The following is a 23312-nucleotide window of genomic DNA, read 5'->3' on the forward strand; positions in this document are numbered from 1 at the left end:
CAATCGAATAGAGACTGCGGGTCGAAGAAAATATCAAATTTGAACTTTGCCTAGACCCAGACCCAAACAATAGATATATTTCCGGATCGATTTTGGTTTGGTTTACGGATTCGGTAAAAATTCAAGGCCTAAAAATGTTATATAAGAGTGTATATAAAAAATTATATAAATTAATTCTTAACTTATATAATTTTAAAAAAGACTCTTCTTCGATTAATGACTTTGTGACATAATATTATACACAATTCCAAAATACTAATTCACAAACTTTGTTTATGATCCAAAGAAAAACCCGCGCTTTCGAAGCGCGGGTCAAAATCTAGTTAACTGATTAAGTTTGCCGCGCTTTGTCATTTAGAATTAAAGAAAAATATTATCACGGTATTAGTAAAAAGAGGGTTAAAAGTTAAAACTATAAAGCATGTTTTGGAAAATGAACAAAAGTCTACCACATGCCTTTATGACTTTGACCCTTATACAGTCGTAAAATTTAAAGAAACAAGTACATTTATTTTTTACTCCAACCTGGAATTAACTGCTTCAGTCGCTCGTGCTCAATCACAGCTTTTGGGGTTTCCTTGAAGAAGGGCAAGTACAATGATTGTAAATAAACTAATTTGATTTGACCCCTCTCTCTCTCTTTTCTCTTGGGTTAAAAATTGTGTTATTATTACTTTGTTGATTATTTATCCATTATTTGTACATTTCAGTCTTTCTTGTTGACCAGTTAATCCAAAAGAAACTTAACCACATCTACAAGAATAGATAACACAAAGAAACCCATATTAGTATTATTTTTGAGAGTTGTCATCTAAACTTATAGCATAACCATAAATATATAAATTCTCTCTGATGGACTAACAGAGTAACAGATTGTATAAAGGTCATTAAGAGGTGGGCAGAGAGTCGGGCTCTGATTTGGTGAAGTGTTGTGTGGTGTTGGGATAAGAGTGAAGGGTAGAAAGGAAATTTGAAAAAGCTTTAAGTACAAGTTAAAAAGTAGCTTACCGTTAAGTAAAAGCCATCTCATCACCAACTCCACGTCTCGACCTCAACCTCAACCTCAACCTTATAGTGGTGGCCTGCCGTTTCTTTTTACCTTTTCTTTCTAACGGCTAACCACTAACTACTCTTTAATGGGCTTAGCCAAACTAATTATACGGCCCTAACTTCGTACTTAAAACTCTTTAAAAGCCTTCTATGATTGGTTAGTGAAGATATCTCTCATCAACACACAAAAATTTGCGCAAATAAAATCTGTGATGCCGTGTGACAATTTAAATTCTGCAACATATTTTTTTTTTGATTCCAGAACCACAACTTTACTGTACACTTATAGTAACGCATATAAAGCCTTTGTGTAAGGAACTAAAAGACTAAAGATTTTGTCTTCCATTTTAAACCGGTCCAAGAGTGTTGAAATGGTCCCATGCTTCCTAACCAAACAAAAGAGAAAGGACTTTAGATTCCAAAAATCATGCAACGTTCTTATTTTTTTCATTAGTAATCATCAAAAAAGCACTATTATTAGCTTGTGACAGACAACCTGTAATAACTCAAAAACTTTCTCAGCCATGTATTTCTGGTTTGCAGAAGCACCCTTTTGTTGCAACTTATCTGGATGAAGGATTAGTAATGCTCTCTGGTACGATTTTCGAACTGCGTTTCCTTCGATCATATCCATGAGTGGAACCGCCTTCCATCCACACCCGGGCCATAGAATCTGTAAAAAGTTAAACCTTCCATTAACTTGTGGAAATAGATAGACTCAAATATGTTTAACCTCTAGTAGAATACTTACATACTGCAAGGTAGACAGGAGAGACCGAATGTTTCCACTCTTACCACTTGACCACTTGCGTATCTTAGCATCGATGTTCTATACAGGTTGGAATGTTTTGTTTTGAGGCTTTTATTTTTTACGAATAAAAGAGTATGTATAGACCTTTTGTAGTTGCAGTAGTACTATTTACCTTGAATTCTTCAGCATCATTTCTTGTTTCTTCCATTTTGTTCTCATCTTGTGTTATATCCTCCACCTGCTTAGCACATTACAAGGAAACATAAAAAAAAGAAAAAACTAAAGATTGGTGAAACAATTGAAGGTTAAAGTGTAGATGATGATGATGTTATGTTTACCAGGAAATTCACATGGAAGGGCTCGTCTATATCCTCTGAGGTAACATGTGCTGACAGAATAAGAAAAAAAGACAGATGAGCTCAGATGATATTTTAGCTCTGTAGTGTGAAAAAGAAGTGTTCTAATCAGATACACCAATCCAAGAACCTACCTGTGCTAGGTTCCTGTCTCTCCTCTTGTTCAGTAACACCACTAGGCTTACTACTATTATCTGGAACCTTTTTCTGAGTTGCCTGTGAAGGTTTCTTCTGATCCTGGTCCTGCACGAGTGGATAATACGCAAGGAATCACAAACCACAGAACATAATAGCATAGTCTGCATAGAGGAAGATCTTGATTTTACAGAAACACAAACCATGGATGGTGTAACTGGAGTTGATTTCTTTTGTTGATCAGAAACCTTTACAGTGTCTTTGGCCTTAGGACCGTATTTATTGATATCAGTCACGGGAACTTCTCTAGCTCTCCATCTAGAGCTTTGTCCAAGAGATTCTCCACCTCCTCCTTGACTAAAAATCTTAACGAAGTCCATCACTTTCCCTTTGCCTCCATCTTTACCTACTTCTGGTACTGATGATGTACTAGGGAAGCTGGATTTATCAGGCATGGGACTATCCAAAGAACTTCTCGTGCCTTGTGCTTTCTTTTTGCTTCTTGAATCTCCTGCATAGCTTCTCATGCTCTTCGCTTTGCTTTTGCCTTTACTTGCTTCCTTCTCTAACACTATATCCTCCTCACCTGTAAAGACAAAGAACTTAACAGAGTCCACAAAAAAAGGAAGCTAAACCAATCAAACCAAACAAACATACATACATATGTCTAAAGAAACCAACCTTGTTTCTCGTCCTTAACATCTAAAAACGCATGCAGAGGTTTCACACTAGCCTCGCGCGCTTTCGACGCATTGCCGGAGAAGTCTTGTTTAGACATCTCTTCTTCGTCTTTCTGAACACCAGGAGGCTTTTGCGAGGTCTTCTTTTCCTCCGACATCCCTGATGAATCACTCGGTGTTGTCTCTTCAGCTTTAGCCATAGAGCTCAGTCTAGAACTTCCCCACATGACAACAGGAACTCCTTTGTTAGGCCACTTGTAGATGGAGAAGTGAAACTGCCTCCCTTTCCCATTAACAACAACCTTTGGAGCAACATAGCCATCTGAATCCGGTTTAGCAGTAGATCCCACCATATCGGCTTTGCTAGAAGTTTTTGACAAAGGAGAACTCGAAGCAGCTTCTCTGTTCTTGCTCAAACTCCGAGCAGCTGAACCAAACGTAGGAATCTCTGTCCCTTTGATTAGTTTTGCTGGAAGACTGAGAAAACAAAAATCAATAATCAACTAAAAAAGCAGATAACATTTTGCATCACGAATTTATGACAGCAAGTGAAAACACAAGACCACATTTATCCCGAACCGATAAGCAAATCGTACCGAACCAAAAATAAAACCAAAAGAAAATCAAAATTTTCAAATAAAATAGTTGAACGTAAAAATAAAACCGAACCAGAAACGAATGGATACCCAAATTTTAAAATACAGTTTATATATTTACGGATATTAACTATATTTAGTTTACCTGAAATATCCAAAATTATTCAAAATTTTAAACCGAACGGAATTGGATCAATAACCGAACCCAATCCAAAACTGAATAAACTTAACCAAATGGAAAACCAAAATGACAAGGACTAACCTGAAGTGTGCAGGGAAAGAAGTACCAGGAGACTCGGCTTTGTGAGGGACAGGACGAGCCGGGCTAAGGATCCGAGAACCCGGAAGTGATGATGATCCGAACGTTTCTCCCTCGTTCTTTATCTTCCTCTGCGGCGAAGAAGATGATTCATTCACTCTGAAAATATCGTCGAAGAAGTCGTCAGCAGTGAAACGACGGCGGATGGACGGATCTTCCCCGAACACAGGCTTCTCGTCTCGGAGAATCAGCGCGCTGTTGTCGACGATGACGTCACGCCGCCTGATTTCACTGAAGCTGTGTCTACTGGTGGTTTCAATAACTCTGGACCGTCTTTTAGGTGGACCACCGAAAACATCTCTGAAGTCTATGTCCACGTCATCATCCCCGTGTATGAGAGGCGGTGAGTTCGGTAGTGTCTTCTGCATAGTGGCACAAAGGAGAACTTTGACAGAGCTAACACACAGAACATAATAACATTGTAGGTTGTTTGTTTCAGACAGGAAGTAAGGTAAGGGGGTGTGGGGTCCATTTGATTTGAAGCCACATACAAAAGAGTGTTCGAGTTATTATCACAGAGAGAGCATCTTAACGTCTTCTTTGTTGTGGATAAAACACAGATATGTCCAAAACCTAACTCTCTCTCTCTTCTTTCTTTCCTATTTTGTCTCTCTCTCTCAACAATTTTTTTTTTTTGTGTGTGGTCAGAATAACGAAGAGTCAAACGTTTGGTCAGTTTTAAACAAAAAAAGACCATAGGATACAAAAATATATATTCATGGGACAGAAAGGAGAATAGGTTCTAACTTCTAAGGTTTTATAACCACAACCACAGATGAAATCAGACTACCTTGTTTTCTTGCATAACAAGCATCATCCATCTCTGTAACAATCATTATTAAAGGCATAAGCCCTAAGGAAGATTCGAAGGAGTCAACACTCAACAATATACCTCTCCTACTCAAAGGAGTCAACAACACTAAACCGAGATACAAACCGGTACATCTTGCTTCGTAGTCATTCTATTTAGAAGTTTAAATCTTACGAAAGAGAAGATGAGCACCCTTTTGAGGCTGCAAGGTCACAAACAAAACAGGAGCATGGACATAACTTGGAGACAACCTGAAACTGTAATGCCTCAAGACCGTAGCAAGAACCGTTTTGGCCTCAACCACTGCCAGATTCTGCCCCACGCAAGTCCTAGCCCCTAACCCAAACGGCACTAGCAGAGCTGATTCTTTCCTGGTATCTTCAAACCTACCCGGGTTAAACTCCTCCGCGTCTTCTCCCCATGCCTCTCTGTCGTGGTGCATCGCGACAACCGATAGATAGAGCTGAGTTCCTGCAGGAATCTCTAGGTTTCCAAGCTTAGCTTTCCTAAGCGTGTCACGGTTTAGTGTCATCGCTGGAGGGTAGAGCCGGAGTGTCTCATTGATTATCATACCTAACTGTTATAAAGACAACAAAAATGAATGTGTTGTTAAGACTCAATGTCACTTAAAACAATAGCTTAAGGACTTACTGTTTTGAGGTCTTGTAAGGTATCTGGAGTGAGTAACCCTGTAGGTCCAAGGACGCGTAGAACTTCTTCCCGAGCAATGCTTTGCCATTCTTGATGCATAGCTAAGAGGACTAAAACCCATGTCATAAGATCACCAGTTGTTTCCTTGGCAGCAAAGTAGAAGGTCTTGCATTCATCTATAACCTCTTCAATCCCAAGCTTCTCTTCTTGACCATTCTGATTGACGTAAGGAGACATAAAAGCCTGAAGCAGAGTTCCTGCCTTCTCCGCGTCTCTTGTTTTGTTTTTCTCGATGAGTCCCAGGATAGAACCGCGGATTTCTCTCTCAATCCTCCATATCTCTCTGTTAGTCTTGGAAGGCAAGAATCTAAAACCAGAAGCATTAAAGGTTCTTGTTACAAACTAAGAACTAGTGGAGAGTGTTCCCTAGAAGACTTACCTGAACCCGGGGATATACACGCTCCACCGAACAAGATAGAAGAGACGCATCATACGCTCCTGCAAGGCAAAGATTCGTTTCCCTTCTTCCACGTTGTTACCAAAAGCTGTTCTTGATAACATATCTGCAGACAAACTGTGTATCTCTTTGTGTACATCTAGCTCAACCTCATCTTCTCCATTTCTCATCTCCTCCCATTTCTCCACAAACATCTTAGTACTTGCCACCATTTGCGGCACCCATTTCTGCAATAAAAATCTCACCTTTTAATCACAACCAATGATCAAAAAGATTGCTAGGAGCTAAGAACCAGCAACTAGGAAGATTATTTGGAGCCTATGTGGGATCAACCTGAATTATTGTTTTATTTTCTTTAATGTATTTCACATTTATACTATTATATATTTTTGTTTTTAGATATATCAAATGATTTTGATACATTATTAAAATTGGATATACAAAAACTAAAGAAATTAAATAAATTTGTAAACTTTAACTAACATTATTGTTTGATTTAAAGAAATTTAGATCAATTTAGATTTATTTAAATGGATTTAAGTTATTTATAACTGATTTATAACGGTTTAAACCGATTATGAATAACATAAACCAAATTTTAAGAAAATCATTTCACCTATAGCCTAGATTAGTTTTTTAGAACATTGATCACAACCTTGAAACCAAACCATATCAACCAAGTTCAAGCTACATTAGTTTGATTCCACTGTCAATATTCAGAGTTTAGAGATTGATGTTGTACCTTGACTTTGTCCATGGTGAAAGCTTGAACAGCGATTCTTCTATGGAAAGCCCACTGATCACCTCGAAGACCAGGAAGACCCTGAGCATATAGAAGCTTAGACAAAGGGTTATGTCCGATTCGATCAAACGACCTGCTCTTCAAAGCTTCCCGGATTAGACTCGGATCCGACGTGGCCACGACAGGTTTAGACCCGAACCAGTAGAGGAAAGTCTTCCCGTAGGCACGTGACCACTTGTGGTAGTGGGGCGCCACACGGTGGACGAACTCGTGAGGGTTGTCACCGGAAGGTATCGGCTTTGACTTCGCCTCCGCCGTTAAACGGGTAACTTCCTTGGAGTTTCCGGTGAATATCCGGTAACGAGGTCCCGTTAAGTGCAGCTTCTTGAAATGAGATTGGAGTCTCCAAGGGATCCATAGATTAGTGTAAACGAATCTGAAGATAAGAAGGAAGAAACAGAGGAAGAAGACGAAGATGAAGGGCGCAGCCATCTTTGAGGTACTTTCTCATCTCTCTCTCTATCTACTTCTTTCATTTATTAAATCTTGAAATTATAATACTGAAAAAGATATAATTTTTTTAATATGATCTGGTTCTTGAGATTGCCGCAAGAATATTACCGTAGGATTCAAACCGACAAGAGTTTGACTACACAAGATTTGTCCGAAATGTTACAAAAGATAAGTTTTTTCACGCGTTGACCGGTAACAGAAAATATTACCGTAGGAAATGTGTCCGAAATATTACCGGAGATGTTGACCGGTAACAGAAAATGTGTCCGAAATATTTCCGTAGGATTCAAACCGACAAGAGTTTGACTACACAAGATGTGTCCGAAGGTTTATAAAAGACAATTGTTTTCAAGCGTTAACCGGTAACAGAAAAAAGGGTCTCAACTTTGGTCATCTAATAACAACAGATTCCAATGACTACGATGGATGATTTAATCTCTCACTATAATCACTGTAGTTACAGCAACAAGCTATGTACTTTGAGAAATGAAACTTGAATCTGATTAATAAAAGGCCAAACCGCACTGTCCTACCACCATCCTGAGTAGTGGCCACATAAACACAGAGCCACATGATCCAGTGATTCACGTTCATCACACTTGCAGTTTCATTCCCACCGTTCTCTTTAAAAAAGATGTTTTTAACTGACTCTTCATCTCTGTCCCTGTTAAATATTCGTTAGATCAAAAACAGTTAAGAAACAATGGAATTTTTTTTTAGGAATTGCTTTTACAAGAATAGATTCGATAAGAGGAAGAGAGTGTATTTACTTGTGGATTCGTCTTAGCTAGTTTCGTATCCAATTTGAAGGCAGCAAATATAGACTCAGTGTGGCTGCTACTTATCACCGTCTCGCCAGAAGTGAAGCTAGTTTTCTTTGAAGACATCTTTAGAATCTCGTACAAGGTTGTTCGTTGCCTCGTGCTCTTCTCCTCCTCTGCCGTCGTCGTTGCCTGTGATGTTGTTGATCTATCTTGTGACTGTGAGGCCGTGAATTTTGCTGGAGCTCTTCTTGGTCGGCTCTTTTCTTGAACAATCTGCAACCGTTATGATGAAAGATATTTATGTGTGCACCAGAAACCTTGATGGGATGTTGTGACAATTTAATAGAGAGAGAGAGCTGTACCGTCTCTGGAACTGAAGGTTCCTCTGGCACTGAGTTTAAGCTTTTGCTGTTACTGTCATCACGTTCGAATATATAGCCACGGACGACGTTTGATCCGCGCTTGCGAGATCCTTCTGATATAGAACTCTTTGTTAGTTTACCCAAGAACGATGCCTGCAAAAGATTCATGGCAGTAAGTTGCAATATGTGTGCTGTCTTTTAACTAAAGTCTTAAACAGTGACCTCTCTACCAACTTCGTTGGTACATGAAAGTAACTGAAGAAGAGGCTTATATATATACCATGGATGGAGCGGGGTTTTTGTTCATTCCCATGAGTGCCCTATCTTTAAAAGCTGAGGACAGAGTTAAAGCAAAGTTGGTTATAAGCAATAGAACTCAACTGATGATTAAGTATAAAGGGAGGAGAGACTTTGGTGGTATCTTACAAGTAGGTTTTGCTTTCTTTCCGATCTCAGGCTTCTTGATGTGGCGAAGAATTTCCTCAGAGTTTTCATCCCCGGTAGAGGATGAGAACTTGGCCTTTTGCTCCTGTGCCAAACAATAGTTATAGAGATTCATGGGTTAGCACAAGCGACAGAATATAGAGATATGATGGGAAAGTGATGAAATGTGGAGCACCTACCAATCTTTTCTTGTACAACCGCTGTTGCAGGAGCTTCTTCTCCGTTTCCTCATCGTCAGATGACACATAAACGTCATTTTCATCTGTGAACATTAAGGGGATCATTTCTTTTATTTTCTTTATCCTCATTCGCATGGAAGTTGCATGACTTGGATCTTCTTCGTTTTCATCTTCACTGGCTTCAGGTTTTGACACTTCTACATCATCGGCATCTTCAGCCATCTGTTCATCACCAGCGTCATCGTCTTCATCTTCAAACAGTGATGTTTTGTCCTGCTCTAAACCTCGTTTTAGCTTATGTAAGAGCTTCTCTGTCCCTGCAGCATCCTGTTGCTCAAGCCACTTCTGATGCAGTTCATTACGTTTATATTTGTCATTTGGATCTTCCTTGAATTGACTGGCGATCATATCCCTGAGATCGTCATCTTCTTCATCCTCGTCTTCATCATCATCATCCTCGAACCGGAGTAAATCGTTGTCGCTGTCATCTTCCTCTTCAGCAACCTCATCAATAAATTTTCTCACAGGGTCTCCAGGAGATGAATCATGGGTCTCAGGATCATAACTTTCCTTAGTGTAGTCTGCTTCTTCAGAACTGCAGATGAGAATTAGTTATTGCATAGAAAACAAGCATAAGGATACACTATGCAAATGAACTCTACAAGATAAATGGCTTTGCTGAGCATGCCACAAAACACGAGTGATTCATGTACTCAAACTAAGATCTGTCCAATAAATATTATGAATACAGAAGACTGTGTTATGTGAAGCTTTCCAAGATCAGACCAACGAACATATGTACAGTGTTATATCTAAATATATTTCGGCATGTAACCAGATCTAAAGACAGACTCACTTGTCAGGGGCTGGAGATGGATTCCGTTTGAGTTTATTGGCAGGTACTGATGGTGGTGTCATCACTTCTTCCACGGATCTGGTTGTTGTCTTTTCTAGACGTTCTTCTCCAAAATTAGTTGTTTGTGAGCGCAAGGATGGGTCCTAACCATGAAAATAACTGAGTCAGCTTTGATCAGATTTTAAAAGCCAGCTTTTGATTCACTGCATAAACTTAGCATTTGTAGACTGGAAAATGAAATGACCTGTTCCCATTATTATGCATGCAAAATTTAACAGACTCAAATGATTTGCAGGGATATACAGGTACAGTTCACAACCCCAAAGGTGTGAATTTAGCACGGAGGAGCAAACATTCAAATAACGCACACAGCTTCATGTTTGTGCAATGAGTTGACTGACCTGATGAGTAGAGTTACTTTCAGATTTTTTGTTAGATGGACTGTCTGAGTTCCCCAATGGACCTGCAGAATCCTGTCCATGAGAGTTCTGCGTGCTTTTAAATTCCAAATTCACATCTTCGTTCTCCTCCTCGATTACAACTTCCTCAAAATCATTAACATCCTCCCCAAAAGGACCGTCATCAACGTCCATCGATTTGGACTTCTTCCTGCTAAGGAATCTGTCAACAGCGCTAGATGATTAGCACCCAACCCGGTTAGTAAGAGAGAACAAGAGGGACAATAGTCAGGGCAAAACATCAAACTCACTGCTTTGAAATCTCTTCTTTTCTTCTTCGAATCTTCTCCAAGACAGACGAAATGGGCTTCCGCACAAGAGGGACGGGTTCAAAGGCAGCATCTCGAGTTTCTATATATCAGCACCAATCAAGAGACAAATAGTCATAAAAGAAAAGTTACAGTTCCTTGAAAAACCTTGCATGAAGTGATTAAATGTCTTACCTCGTAACAGTCTCTGGTTTTCTGCACGAAGCTGGTCAAGATATTCTCTTCTTTCCTATGGAAGACAAGAAGAAGAGTGAATCCAGGAGAAGAATACAAACAAACGAATACCTTGCAGTAGTAGGCTTAAGATGAAACTAGTGAGAAACTCAGAGAGATACCTTCTTAGTCATGTTCATGGAAGCAGGCAGCTCATCAAAATCAACAGTCTTCTTGCTTTTCTTGGCCTTTTTGCCTTGGTTATTACTGGTATCGAGAACTGATCGCTTCTTTCTAACTCCCTTCGATCCCCAAACATTGATTCCCTCTTCCGTTTCCATTTCATCAGACACTTGGTCTTCGCCTCTCTCGCCCAATTCCTCAGATACACTCGATTCCGAAACCCTAGTTTCCTCTCTCGTTTCCAAATCAGGGATCTCCTCTTCACTCTTCTCTCCCAATTCCTCAGACGCTAGATAGATCTCAGGTACACTCGATTCCGTAACCCTAGTTTCCTCTCTCGTCTCCATTTCAGAGATTTCATCTTCGCCTCCCTTGCTCAATTCCTCAGATGCGGGATCGAAGTCAAGCACACTCGATTCCAAAACCCTAGCTTCCTCTCTCGTTTCCATTTCAGAGATCTCCTCTTCACTTTTCTCGCCCAATTCCTCAGATGTTGAATCGATCTCAGGTACGCTCGATTCCGAAACCCTAGTTTCCTCTCTCGTTTCCAAATCAGAGATCACCTCTTCAGTTTCCTCGCCCAAATCTTCGATCGCGGGATTAAGCTCAGGCACTGAGTCGAAGTCGAGAGCCTTCCTCGCGTTAACTCCATCCTCCTCCACACCCAAACCCTCTCGCGTCTCCTCTTCTTCCTCAACCCCGTCGAGACCCTTCGCGGAATGCAACCCATCCTTCCCCAAATCTTCGCCGTCGGCTCCTCCGGAACCAGGGCATAAATCGGAGATCGATGAAGCCTTCTTCAATAGCCTAAGCATCCTGTTCGGAACAGGGACGCTCGATCCTCCGACTGGAGAAAGCTGCTTGTCGCTGACCATCTCCGATTGTTAATCTCCGGCTAATGTGATAGAGAATTGTGAAGAACGATGCCCGATGGACAAGTAGAGATATCGGTACAGGATTTTGCCGCCAAGATATTTGATTTTCGCGCCTCTATTTGTCTGTAAAGAAAATTGCGAAAGCTTTCTCCGCGGTCTTGGTGGGAAATCTACTTGCCAAAATCCATCTAAAAGGAGATCCGTCAATGGGCCAAACAAAAACAGGCTTTGTTATTATTATCCGGCCCATTATAATGACTTCTTAAGTCGGTTTTAAAATGCGAAACCCTAGATCGCGAGAAACAAAAGGATCTCCGCTATATATAAAACGATAAACCCAAATTATCATAGAACAACCACCGCAGCTTCGTAGCCTAAAATCACTCTTGTGTCTTGATTGCTTGTTTTTTCTTGTGTTCATAAAACACTGATCGGGTTTTCGTATGTCCATAGGTATTGTTGTCTAATTTTTCTATAGTTTAGTTGTTTTGAATGCATTTGTTTTACCCACTTTTCTACCCATGAGTAAAATCAAAAGAATGGTAGAGATGTTAAGAACGGGTGCAGAGAGCGAGATGGTTATCTTACCAACCCATTGCATATTCCTTTTGCTTTGGCGTCAAATGAATCGACCGAAATTTTTTTCTTAAATAGGTTTTTTTTTGGTTGGCAGATGATGAATTGATTAATTTATGCTTAATTATGCAGAATAATAGTGTTGACAAACAATCTCCGCTTATTATCTGATGCCATGTCTTTTTTATAATCAAATTCGATTTTGAATAGTTGTGTCTTTTTTAATTGTCTTCTGATCAAACAGTGATGAGATTCAGCAGACGGGCGGTCTGAATTGATGCCATGTAGATATGTCTGCATTCGCTACAACTTTGTAGCTTATCTGAGTATTGATCTCTTTGTTTGATTTATGTTACAGATTTATATTGCGATGATGAATTTGCTTCTAATTATGTCTGGACATATGAGATTATTCAATCTTTGATCTGACTGGTGCAAAAAATTCTGAGCTACCTTTTTGCCTCTATTTTCTTGAATGAAAACAAAAATATATTCCTGCCTATATTGAATTCTTTGTTTCTTGTTTGTCCGTTGGTTTATTCTAGCAATTTACTCGGAAAAGATTGTCTTCTGATTATGATCCATTGTGATTAACTAACTGGAAGTGATTTTTACCAATGGAAAACTTGGAGGCGGAAAAGATTGTGTTGCTAAAGGAATCAGCTAATTATTTGGCCAATTTACATTTGAAGAAGCTTAATGAGTAATTAGTAATTAGCATTATCAGAAACAAAGACCAGCAGGATATTAAATTAAGTAAGCCCATTTAGAACTTTACCCTTTCAGACCAGCAAGATATTAAATTAAAAAAGCCTATTATCATAAGACGAAACCGAATTTTCCTATAAAGGTTGGACTAATTAAAGTTCTTAATGATGATTCATAAATCCATATTTTTTTATTTAATTAAATAAAAAACCTTGCATTAAGGCACAGCGAAAGAGAGAGAGTTTAGAAAGAGAAAGTAAATCTGTGATTTGGGTCCGGCGTACGGACGGCGCGTAAGCGTCTGTGCCGTCGCCGGAGCCCTTCTTCTCTTTTATAGTTGTGTTCTGTTTTTTCGCGTCTTCTTGCGTTTTCTGCTTCGCCGTCCCAACCTAGAGCGTCTTGTCCGACCTCTGATTTTGCAATCTCCGTTAACGGTGGCTCGACCTTTGGAGTAACGACGCGTTCAAGGGAAGGTTGCAGTTGGAGAAAGCGCGGTTTGCTTGCTCGGTTTTTCTGTGCCCCGGGAGAAGGAGGCTAACCTAGCTCCGTCGTCGCTGGTTTGTCTGCGGAAAGTGGAGGCTTGCTCAGATTCATCTTCGCCGCTTTAGTCTCCGGGAAGAGGAGTTTTCTTAACTTCTGCCTTCGCCGGCTTTGCTCACGGAGAGAGGAGGCTTCCAAAGTTCCTTGCTGCCGTTCAAGATCTCTGAGTTCTTTGGGGTAAGATTAGTAGTTCGATTTGGTTTATGGTTAGTTTGATTATCGGAAAGGTGGATGTTTGTGGTACGATTGTTGGTTGTGCGGTAGACGTTGAAGATCTCCGGCAATAGTGACGGCGTACAAGGAAAGAAGTTTGTGGTTCTCGCTTGTCTAGGATGTGAAGTGGTTCAAAGTCGGAGGAAACCTTGAGATGTCGACGATTTCTCTGACGTGAAGACAAAGCGGTGTGAACGGTGATGGATTCGTCGGAGGCTTTGCTTGTCTCCGAGCTCCGACGAAACGCAGGTTCGGTTTGGTTGAGAGCCGGTGAGATGTGCTCGGAGCGGTCGAGTTGAGGCGGATTGCGACGCGTGTCGCAGTTTCTATTCAGATCCATCCACGTGACAAGTCTCCTCGACTCGCTAGACGCATGGTTTGGTGGACTTTGGGTTTGTGCCTCGAGGCCGGTTAGTGTTTTTCGGTTTGTCGGTTATAATGTGGGCTTTCGGCCGTAGGTCTGTAGACCGTGTATTTGGACTTCGGCTTAACTCTGGGTTTGACCCGTTTATTATAATAAAAATCATTGACGGAAAAAAAAAGGCACATTTGTTGGGAAACAAAGAACCGAACCAAAAATTCGAAGTTATGTTCAAGTTTAGATCTTTGCTAATTATAATAGTGAACATATAACTACGGAATTGATATGAAAACATCTACAGTACATTTAAAATATTATATAAATATTTACTATATTTAATTTTAAATAATTAAATAAATTAAAAATATTATAAAGTCGATATATCTAAAAGTTGAATTACTATAATATTTATTTTATTTAAAACATTTAAAATAAACTAATTTTTTTTATCTAAACAAAAAAAATTGATTATTTAATCTAAAATACTATATTTTTAAATTTTAAACCAAACCAAAATCGAAAATTACTTTGGATATATAAATAAAATCTCAATTTCGTTATTCGAAATGAATCAGAAACCGAAATAAATAACCGAAATCGAGTCAAATTTTCTAAATATTTATACGAATCTTAAATTTTAAAAACTGAAAAATCAAAAGAACCGAATCAGAATAAAGCCGGAACTAAATAAATTTAACTATGAATACTATTTTTTTCATAATAAGTGTCATTTTAGATTTGTTCACGCAGATTTAAAAATTATTTTATTTTGTATATTTTATAAAAAAACATCATTACCAATATATCTATTTATATTTCAATAAACAAAAAATAAAATAAAAATATAAATAATAAATTCAACATTGAAACGATATTTTTGTAAACGTTTATTTTGCAAAGAAAATTCTTCTACCGATATTTAATACGAAAGGGGAGGAGGGAGTAGTTTCCGAATTTTTGTTGAATAAATTTGAACAACTATAAATTAATTCAATCAAAGAGGCCCAACATTCTACAATTCAGCCCACAAATATTTTGGTAAGCCCGTTAAAAGGCGAAACCCTAATATGGGGGAAAGGAAAAGCATCTCCTCCGGTAGTCCAGTCCTGACAAAACCTCCAAGAACGAAAAGTCGGTCTATCTCCACCGCCATCTTGTCTTCCGGTATCTCTCTCTAGATCTTTGTCTCATTCTGTGTATTTAAATATCCCTCGATTCTATTTTTGTTTACCAATCTGTTTGGTGTTTTTTTTTTTGTAATTCAGTTGGAATTGAAGAAAATGGATTTCTCATCTCCGTCGCCGCCAATGGGTAGTGGTCAATCACCGGAAGCATTGATGGAACAGGTGCAGGCGCAGCTAGCTCAAGCGTACATGGAGGAGTTGGTTGAGACACTGAGAGGAAAATGCTTTGATAAATGCATAGCGAAGCCAGGATCAAGCCTAAGCAGTGGCGAGAGTAGCTGCGTCTCTAGATGCGTTGATCGTTACATGGAAGCTACTGGAATCATTAGGCGTTCTCTCTTCTCCCAACAGCGTTGAGCAAACGCTCTTTTCGTTTACGAAGAAGAAAAAAGCTGTTGTTTTACTTTTGTTTGAGTCTTTTTCATTAAGACAATCATATCGGGGTTGGTCTCTTTATATTGGTTTTGAAGGTGGTGATATAACTTTATTACAGTGTTGACGACAATGATCTCCGCTTATGATCACTAAAAGTTGTTTGGAAATCAAATATGTTTCTTGATGAATTTGTTTCGTTTTCTGTCGCTTTTATTCTGATCGGTCATTGAATATGAGATCATGTTTAGCAGTGATTGATGTAGTGTAGATTTGTCTGTGATTCGTTACAGGAGTATTCACCTACTGTGCATGCGAATTATATTTGGTTGTGCTAGTGATGAAGTTTCATATTGATATGTGAGTGTTTAATCCTCTTACTATAGCTTTGTATCAGATATATAACAGAGTGTTTCCTGGTTTTTGAGAATGTGAATATACCGCAGTCATCGTACATACACTTTCAAGTGAGAGATGTCAGGATTTGCGCACTGAGTTTGTCTATTCTGAACACTAAAGCTTTACCTGTCCATTTGTCTATCAATCGGGCGCATGATAGTAATAAAACCTTTGCGTGTCGTTATTACTAAATATCTTATTAGTAGTGGGCCTAATTTACAACAAACAATTTCTTTAATTGTGAATACTTGCCATGGTTTGCCTCCGCAATACGCATGGTTCTTGTCCTACATCACAAGACCCAAAATAAATGTGTATTTCCTAGTTTTTTTTTTATGGACCTGATGTAAACCCTTCAACAATAAATGTAAAGAGAAAACTCATCACATATGTAAGAAAAATGATACTACTTTACCTAACAAAATAATAAAGTTTTTTGATATACAGAAGATGTGTAAGATTTTTCATATTTATGTGGGTAACGTTTCAGCGAGGGCAGCTAAGTCTTAAACGTGGTTCGGTCATCTCCAACTATAATTTAATTTCTTTGGCCTAACGTAGTTGACACGGTGGTAATGTTAGAAAACTCACCACCAATACATTTTTTTCCTTCTTTATTACAAGACAAATAAACGTGAGTCGCACGTGCCGGAGATACTTTAGATATTTTTCTGTTTCTGTCCAATTGTGAATTTGTGTCCGTAAAAGCTGCTTTTTTTGGAGAAGAAGACTACTACTCCATTTTATTAAATCAGAGTTTCTTTCTTTCTTTCTACAGAGCTCTCTTGACTCACAGACGACTTCTCTCACTCTACAAAGATCTCTCTCTCTCTCTCTCTCTCTCTCTCTGTCTCATCACTACATCTATATTCCTCGCTGCTGCTTGGTGTTCCTTTTCTGGGTACGCTCCTTTTGTCTCTTTAAAGTTTCGATCTTTTCTGTGTTGTGTTGTTTGTGGTCCAAAAGATTCCGAAATCTGATGGATCTTATTGATTGAGACTAAACAAAAATCTTGATCTTCAACTATAAAGGTTGTCTCTTTCTCTTTCATCTCTCTGGTTTGATCCTTCTTCCACCGATCCCTTTCTTTTACAAGACTCAATTCCCCACCTTAAGGTAGTCAAAAACGGTTTTGCGTAGTAGTAAGTATAGCCAACTAGGGGGTATAGCTGAGTCATGCTTTGTCTGTGATTCCAACTCACATGAACCAAATGAACCTCTTCCTTTTGTAACAGTGTCCCATTGCATGTTGCCTTGTATTCATGTGACTTCTCTGTTGCATTATAGAAGTTACTACTATCTTCTGATCTCTATCTCTTTGTGAATTTCTCAGAAATCAGTAGATTTTGATACTTGAACACTAGTGTGCTATTCAAAAAAATGTTTCGCCGCAAGACTACTTCGCAAGCTGAGCAAGAGAGTAACGAGGCAGCTCTCAGAGAGGCAAAGGTGAAACAATTTTGCAGGCCTTTGTCTCATGATTTTCACTTATAAACTGAAAGGTCATTTCTATACTGATGTCAATGATCCCACAGATCAAAGAGCTTAAGACTCTCATTGGCGAGCTCTCAGGAAGGAGTTCGCTCTACTGTTCAGATCCTTGTCTTAAGAGATATCTCGAAGCTAGGAACTGGAATGTAGGCAAAGCCAAGAAGATGCTTGAAGAGACGCTGAAATGGAGATCCACCTTTAAACCCGAGGAGATCCGATGGGTAAGTAAGAAGTCATCAAAAACATTTCATCTGGAAACTTACCTGAGTTAAAAGTCTTGCTTTGTTTTTTTTTTTTTACTAGGATGAGGTTTCAGGTGAAGGTGAGACTGGTAAAGTCTACAAAGCTGGATTCCATGACAGGAGTGGGAGAACGGTTCTTATACTCAGACCAGGCTTGCAGAACACCAAGTCGTTGGATAACCAGATGAAACATTTGGTGTATCTCATTGAGAATGCTATCATGAATCTCCCGGAGGATCAAGAACAGATGTCTTGGCTCATCGATTTTACGGACTGGTCGCTGAGCACCAGTGTGCCTATCAAATCCGCAAGAGAAACCATCAACATACTGCAGAATCACTACCCTGAGAGACTCGCTGTCGCTTTCCTCTATAACCCTCCAAGGCTCTTTGAGGCTTTCTGGAAGGTTAGAAACATTAAGCTAGTTTTGTTTGGCTGCATAGTATTGAATGATGAGCGTTTTGTTGTTTGTGTTGTGCTGCAGATAGTGAAGTACTTCATTGATGCAAAGACATTCACCAAGGTGAAGTTTGTTTACCCAAAGAACACTGAGAGCGTGGAGCTTATGAGCTCGTTTTTCGACGAGGAGAACCTCCCAACGGAATTTGGAGGGAAAGCTTTGTTGCAGTATAACCATGAAGAGTTCTCCAAGCAAATGAGCCAAGACGATGCTAAAACTGCAGGCTTTTGGGGACTGGTTCGTCATAGTAACAACAACAACAATCACCAGCAGCAGCAGTCGAGCAGCGGATTTTCTGGAGCAGAGATTGCTCCTGAGCCAATCCAAACCAACCCTTAAACTGTGGCTTTGTAAGGCTATGTATTGTTGTTGTAACCAAAACCCTTTACAAATGGGGGGACTAATATTAGCTCTTGATGCTAAGAGGAGAGACTTAGAGAGAGGTTGTAAGATTTAGATATGGCGTTTGATTAAATAAAACGGATTTGTGTTTGTTATAAGCAACTCTTGTAAGTGAATCCAAAAAAACTATACTCTCCAAATAAAAAAAAAGCATTTATTTACAGGAAGCAGAGAAGCTTTGTTTCATTCAGTATCAATCTAACAAATCTCAAAACACACACACACAGATGAAGAAAGATTATAATACTGGAGAGAAGTATTAAGGCTATTAGACTCTATAGCTTAGAGATGTACTACAGTCAAAAATAAGGTGAAGGAAGCTTGAGGCAGTGTTTAACTGGAAACTACTAGATGAGTCTTCTTCTGAAGTTTCTGGTGGTTGATTGATAGGTTCGCACCAGAAGGCCAACACCAATGCCGAGACCTACACAGACACCAAGACCAATCCCAACACCAACCCTCACACCAGCATTAAACCATGACATTTCGCCATCTTCAACATCTGCATACTCTCTTCCCAAATACATGTCTCCATATCCTCCTTCATAACCTTGTTTATAGCTTCCGTATTCTGCTACCTACAACAATAAAACATCGCAAATAACTCAACACCTACATGCCTCTCTCTGAAAAGAAAATTAAGAAAGATATATTCATAGCGATAAGTCAAAGTAAATAATACAATGGCCATTCAACCACTTGTAGATTAGAAGCTAATGGTCTTTTTGTTCAAAATTGAATCTGATGCTGGTGCTTAGACCTCCATGACTTTTAGATGGAAGTTATAGACATTGATATAAGGATAAAGATAAGCTATTAACCTACGGTGCCTGCCAATAGGTCAATTGCAGTAAAATCTTCAAGCATAAGCTAATCTTAACATTGAGTCTTCAATAGGTAAACTAAAGTTGATATATTATGGCACTAATGTGATAACCAAACAATGGGGTCACATAAGAACTGAATGTAGCAGACAGGAGGATAATGATTCAGATATTAAGATCACAAGACACGATGGCAAGAGAGAGAGAGAGAGAGAGAGAGAGAGTTTCCTATTGACTAATATAATATGTCAGGCCCCATAACATCACATGATCATTTATATCACGAGCTGGTACCAAGAAACAAGAAGATTCATATCCTAGGTAACACATTCAATGGGGGTCTAAAATGGAAAAAAATCATTATAATACTATTAGAAAGCATTGATACAATGAAAGAGTAAAATAAAAATTTACCTGAAAATCAAGCTCAGACGAGTTGCCTTTGTGAGGCTCGCCGGTTTCATCATACTCAGGAATTGAATCTAAAGCAGTCACTCTATTCTGCTGCTTCTTCCTGAAACCGAGCTGAAGCGTCTTTGTGAAGATGATAGGTGTTCCTGAGAAGCAACCAGTGACATAGACTTCAACAGTTGGCAACGGAGATGACAACTCCTCAGAACAACAACCAATGTGTTTCTTCTCCTTCAAGAAACCAGACCCTGCAGTGATCTCAGCTTCACAGTTCATCCTCCACCGCTTAGTAGACTTCCCTGTGAAACCATTACTACCGGACATGTCTAACGTCCCAGACAAAACAAGCTCATCTCTGTCACACACCTCGAACCTCACACTACCGGATAACCTGATACTGTCTGTGCTGATAAAGGTGACCGCTTCTGATCTCTTATCAACACGGTCTCTCCTTAGCTGAGAGGAAACTCCTCGAGAGCATCGAACACCGTTGATCTCGAGAAGAGAATCAGGATCAAGAGGGATGTAAGTGATGGTGAGGACATCAGGTGTTGTGGAATCATCCGCCTTGAAGTTGCTGATTCTGACATAGAACACTCTCAAATCCAGCAATGGCGATGATAATGATGATGTTCTGTTGTATCCCCCCTGGTGATATGGTTCACCGTTGTTGTTGTTGTTGCGTGTCTCGTAAGGCTCCACCATGGTTAAGTAAGAACCAAGAATCAATTCCCTATCTAAAACATTGGCATAGAGAAAAACGTATTTGTTGGATTTGGATCAACGAGAATCACTTTACAAATAGAAAAGCAAATAATTTTATCTTTTTTCCATGAATGTGAGAAGAAAAAAAGAGAATCACATCACATGATGAATGTAAAGATTCAAGCTTTAATTACTTGCCAAAGAAAAAAAAATGGTCAAAGAATACAGATGCAGAATCACATCTTATGTTTGCAAAACCAAAACAAATTAACAAACTTTCAAAGCTTTGAAACTACGTTTCTATCAGAAAGGAACTATCTTTTATTAAAAACAAAAAAAAAATAGAATTTTCTAAAAAAAAAATCTCAGAAAAATCCGGAGAGAGGAAGCTCACCCAGAAGAAGGTTTCATCTACGAACCCGATACACACTTTATAATCTGATATGATTTTGCACAAACTAGTGAGTGATTAGCATTAATCTTCCTTCCTGTCTGCGTCTCCAAAATTAAAGAAGAAAGGAAAAAAGTGTTAAAAATAGAAACTTCTTATTAATGTAGGCCAAGTAGGATTTTAACTAGATCTCTTGTAGATCATAGATTTCCATTACACTGCGAGGTCGGCGCGTGGCAGAAGATTAACGACAAACCCAATAAGGTTTTGTCTTTATGGAGAATAATTTTGTATTTAATCAGGGGAAAATATTATACAATGAGAAGAAGAAAAAAAAAAGAGTGATGGGAAGGGGTTTGAGATGTCTCGTTGTTCTGATCCAACGGAAGAAGAGGAGATATGGGCCTATTCTGACTTTACATCACGTGATTGATCATCCTTATCCTCTTCTTTGGTCCAAACGCTAAGTCACTGTTTACGAGACACACCGCGTCGGTCGTTTTCAGTGAAAACGACGCACATTCTCTTGTTGATCACTGAAACGGTACGTTATTGGGCTTTGTTGGTAAAAGTGTTGGGCTTTTAAATTTACAATTTTCTTGATAAAAGTGAACGTCGTGCTGTCTTTTTATTTTAGGGCCATAAATTTTGTTGTGATTAAGAACGTTTCATTTTTCTCTAAAGCAAAAATTTAACTTGAACAATCGTTTCTTTTAATTTTTTGAACTACATACGTATACATCATTCGTCGTATTCAATGAAATGAATGTCACGCTTGGAATATTAATCTTACACTAGATCTGGACCCGCACAACCGTACATGTATTTATTTTATATAATTAGTATATATTTTTAAGGTTGTTTATTTATTTAAATGTATATATCTTTTAAATACAATAATTTTATATTTTTCATACTGTAAATTAATTAATTATTTCAAATCATCATCTATATATTGCTTTTAGAATATATTTATCTTATTGAATTTGCGTTTAATAATAATAAAAAAAAATTTGTTTTTTTAAATATCACACATGAAATAAATCATGACTTTTATTTTAATATATAAAATAAGAAATAAGGTATTGGTTTGTTAAAAGATCCAGTTTTGTAAGAGTTAATGGTTAATTTAGGCTTGATATATTATCAAACATATTTTTAGTAATAAATGAATGATAACTGATTTCTAATTAATATCCATTTTTTTTAAAATCACACATGAATCAATGTTGTGACTTCTGTTTTAATATATAAGATTATAAATATATAATTTCGACATATGTACATATTTTAAATATATGATTTACATTTTGTTGTTATATATAATGTAGTTCTATAATTTTATTCTTTAACTTTTTTTTATTTGAAGTTATTAACATATAAAGATTTATTTTACACGTTTTACTTTGTAATTATATAAATTATAATCTGAAATAATCAAATAGATAAACCCCTTAAAATATATATTTTTAATTTCTACTGTTTGCATATAAAATGTCTCTTAAAATTCATTTAGTTATACTCTAGAATAGATATTTGTTTAGAAAAATTTATATTTTCTTGCTGTGTTTAAAAAATATACTTTAGCATGTATAGTTTTAGTATATACCAGGATTTTTTAAGTAAATATATTTTTAATTTAAGTAATTGAGAATTATTATTTTATTAAATTTTATACATGGTTTACGAATTTAAATACCTTTTAATGGTGAATGATATTTTAAATGAAATATTTTTTTTAAAATAAATAAATTAATTTATTAATTTAATATAATTTTTCTATTTAGTTCATGTAGTACTTCTATTTAATATAGTATAGACTTTGATTAGAAATTTTATTAAAATAGCATACAAATTTTTAAGTTTTGTTTTATAATAAAATCTTAACTAAAACTAATTTGAATAATATTATGCTGTTAATTACGAAATTAATGATGCATTATTATATCAAAATATTTAAATTTTAATAGGATTTTGTTAGATTTTTGTCAATAAATTTGGTATAATTAAAAATAAAGCTAAAACAGTTTAATAGGTGAAGTTGTTATATTTGTTGAGTATATAAATGTAATATTTTAATGATGTCAAAATATTAGTTAGAAATAAATGAAATATGAGTTTCTAAGGAAAGTTCATTTTTAAAAAAAATCACACATGAAAGGAAGTTATGACTTCTCTTTTAATATAGATATGCAGCCTCCCTTTTTAAGTGATGATAATTAAAAAAGGATCTTAGGAAATGAAACAAAATCAAAAGAACTTTCATTAGAACTTAGAAGTCAAACCTAACACACAAATTGCAGCTAGTAGTGATAGGGTTGCAAGTATTCTTAGATTACAAATTTAAATCTTAGAAGCTATACAATTTGATCTTTGACACATATATTATATGAATATACAGAATTACTATAGTACACACGATGCATGAA

The 23312-nt window shown here is 37.6% G+C and overlaps 6 protein-coding genes, 1 long non-coding RNA gene and 1 other non-coding gene across 10 annotated transcripts; 4 read left to right on the forward strand and 4 right to left on the reverse strand.

Annotated features, from left to right (window-relative positions):
• Window positions 1-1227: 1227 nt before the first annotated feature.
• LOC108814913 (J domain-containing protein required for chloroplast accumulation response 1) lies at window positions 1228-4355 on the reverse strand. The gene is made up of 9 exons (XM_018587561.2): window positions 3831-4355; window positions 2974-3449; window positions 2496-2878; window positions 2292-2400; window positions 2140-2189; window positions 1974-2039; window positions 1802-1879; window positions 1547-1723; window positions 1228-1436 (listed from the first exon to the last, which is right to left on the reverse strand). The coding sequence occupies exons 1-9, from the start codon at window positions 4253-4255 to the stop codon at window positions 1398-1400; spliced, it is 1803 nt and encodes a 600-aa protein (XP_018443063.1). The 5' UTR covers window positions 4256-4355; the 3' UTR covers window positions 1228-1397.
• A 306-nt stretch (window positions 4356-4661) lies between these two features.
• Window positions 4662-7102, reverse strand: LOC108817713 (cytochrome P450 734A6). The gene is made up of 4 exons (XM_018590470.2): window positions 6549-7102; window positions 5789-6033; window positions 5350-5716; window positions 4662-5275 (listed from the first exon to the last, which is right to left on the reverse strand). Exons 1-4 carry the CDS (start codon window positions 7038-7040, stop codon window positions 4862-4864), a joined length of 1518 nt encoding a protein of 505 aa, XP_018445972.1. The 5' UTR covers window positions 7041-7102; the 3' UTR covers window positions 4662-4861.
• Window positions 7103-7324: 222 nt separating this feature from the next.
• On the reverse strand, window positions 7325-11752 carry LOC108817712 (uncharacterized). Its single transcript, XM_018590469.2, has 11 exons — window positions 10729-11752; window positions 10568-10622; window positions 10376-10475; window positions 10068-10287; window positions 9667-9809; window positions 8811-9405; window positions 8614-8716; window positions 8468-8520; window positions 8188-8340; window positions 7832-8098; window positions 7325-7725 (listed from the first exon to the last, which is right to left on the reverse strand). The coding sequence occupies exons 1-11, from the start codon at window positions 11602-11604 to the stop codon at window positions 7714-7716; spliced, it is 2577 nt and encodes an 858-aa protein (XP_018445971.2). The 5' UTR covers window positions 11605-11752; the 3' UTR covers window positions 7325-7713.
• Window positions 11753-11813: 61 nt separating this feature from the next.
• Window positions 11814-12599, forward strand: LOC108817710 (uncharacterized). The gene is made up of 2 exons (XR_001944031.2): window positions 11814-12057; window positions 12425-12599. It is a non-coding gene; the product is annotated as an uncharacterized LOC108817710 (long non-coding RNA).
• On the forward strand, window positions 12270-12358 carry LOC130498210 (small nucleolar RNA R16). The gene has a single exon (XR_008937131.1). It is a non-coding gene; the product is annotated as a small nucleolar RNA R16 (small nucleolar RNA).
• Window positions 12600-15006: 2407 nt separating the features above from the next.
• LOC108815867 (mitochondrial import inner membrane translocase subunit TIM13) lies at window positions 15007-15749 on the forward strand. Its single transcript, XM_018588390.2, has 2 exons — window positions 15007-15166; window positions 15268-15749. The coding sequence occupies exon 2, from the start codon at window positions 15283-15285 to the stop codon at window positions 15541-15543; it is 261 nt and encodes an 86-aa protein (XP_018443892.1). The 5' UTR covers window positions 15007-15166; window positions 15268-15282; the 3' UTR covers window positions 15544-15749.
• A 942-nt stretch (window positions 15750-16691) lies between these two features.
• On the forward strand, window positions 16692-18719 carry LOC108818122 (uncharacterized). Of its 2 annotated transcripts, none has more exons than XM_018590992.2 (5): window positions 16692-16858; window positions 17291-17406; window positions 17493-17669; window positions 17752-18096; window positions 18175-18719. In XM_018590992.2, the coding sequence occupies exons 2-5, from the start codon at window positions 17338-17340 to the stop codon at window positions 18487-18489; spliced, it is 906 nt and encodes a 301-aa protein (XP_018446494.2). In that variant the 5' UTR covers window positions 16692-16858; window positions 17291-17337; the 3' UTR covers window positions 18490-18719. The 2 variants fall into 2 exon arrangements, with proteins under 2 accessions (XP_018446494.2, XP_018446495.2); XM_018590993.2 differs by lacking the exon at window positions 16692-16858 and adding an exon at window positions 16920-17073.
• LOC108818121 (uncharacterized protein At1g01500) lies at window positions 18693-21228 on the reverse strand. 2 transcript variants are annotated; one of them, XM_056990949.1, is made up of 3 exons: window positions 20887-21228; window positions 19791-20524; window positions 18693-19123 (listed from the first exon to the last, which is right to left on the reverse strand). In XM_056990949.1, the coding sequence occupies exons 2-3, from the start codon at window positions 20490-20492 to the stop codon at window positions 19013-19015; spliced, it is 813 nt and encodes a 270-aa protein (XP_056846929.1). In that variant the 5' UTR covers window positions 20493-20524; window positions 20887-21228; the 3' UTR covers window positions 18693-19012. The 2 variants fall into 2 exon arrangements, with proteins under 2 accessions (XP_056846929.1, XP_018446493.2); XM_018590991.2 differs by having other exon boundaries at window positions 18693-19130; window positions 20887-21217.
• Window positions 21229-23312: the final 2084 nt, after the last annotated feature.

Source organism: Raphanus sativus, chromosome 7, assembly GCF_000801105.2.
Source record: "Raphanus sativus cultivar WK10039 chromosome 7, ASM80110v3, whole genome shotgun sequence".
NCBI classification, from domain to species: Eukaryota; Viridiplantae; Streptophyta; class Magnoliopsida; order Brassicales; family Brassicaceae; genus Raphanus; species Raphanus sativus.

Coding starts and splice junctions, on each gene's coding strand:
- LOC108814913 (XM_018587561.2), bottom strand. CDS start 4,255: ATGCAGAAGACACTACCGAACTCACCGCCTCTCATACACGGGGATGAT. Junction 1,724..1,801: donor TCCTGTCTACCTTGCAGTAT/GTAAGTATTCTA, acceptor AACTTTTTACAG/ATTCTATGGCCCGGGTGTGG. Junction 1,437..1,546: donor AAGTTTTTGAGTTATTACAG/GTTGTCTGTCAC, acceptor TTGTTTGGTTAG/GAAGCATGGGACCATTTCAA.
- LOC108817713 (XM_018590470.2), bottom strand. CDS start 7,040: ATGGCTGCGCCCTTCATCTTCGTCTTCTTCCTCTGTTTCTTCCTTCTT. Junction 6,034..6,548: donor TCACCATGGACAAAGTCAAG/GTACAACATCAA, acceptor TTTTTATTGCAG/AAATGGGTGCCGCAAATGGT. Junction 5,276..5,349: donor CCTTACAAGACCTCAAAACA/GTAAGTCCTTAA, acceptor TCTTTATAACAG/TTAGGTATGATAATCAATGA.
- LOC108817712 (XM_018590469.2), bottom strand. CDS start 11,604: ATGGTCAGCGACAAGCAGCTTTCTCCAGTCGGAGGATCGAGCGTCCCT. Junction 10,623..10,728: donor CCATGAACATGACTAAGAAG/GTATCTCTCTGA, acceptor TGTCTTCCATAG/GAAAGAAGAGAATATCTTGA. Junction 9,810..10,067: donor AAAGTAACTCTACTCATCAG/GTCAGTCAACTC, acceptor TTTCATGGTTAG/GACCCATCCTTGCGCTCACA.
- LOC108815867 (XM_018588390.2), top strand. CDS start 15,283: ATGGATTTCTCATCTCCGTCGCCGCCAATGGGTAGTGGTCAATCACCG.
- LOC108818122 (XM_018590992.2), top strand. CDS start 17,338: ATGTTTCGCCGCAAGACTACTTCGCAAGCTGAGCAAGAGAGTAACGAG. Junction 17,670..17,751: donor AACCCGAGGAGATCCGATGG/GTAAGTAAGAAG, acceptor TTTTTTTACTAG/GATGAGGTTTCAGGTGAAGG. Junction 18,097..18,174: donor TCTTTGAGGCTTTCTGGAAG/GTTAGAAACATT, acceptor GTTGTGCTGCAG/ATAGTGAAGTACTTCATTGA.
- LOC108818121 (XM_018590991.2), bottom strand. CDS start 20,492: ATGGTGGAGCCTTACGAGACACGCAACAACAACAACAACGGTGAACCA. Junction 19,131..19,790: donor CGTCTGAGCTTGATTTTCAG/GTAAATTTTTAT, acceptor TTATTGTTGTAG/GTAGCAGAATACGGAAGCTA.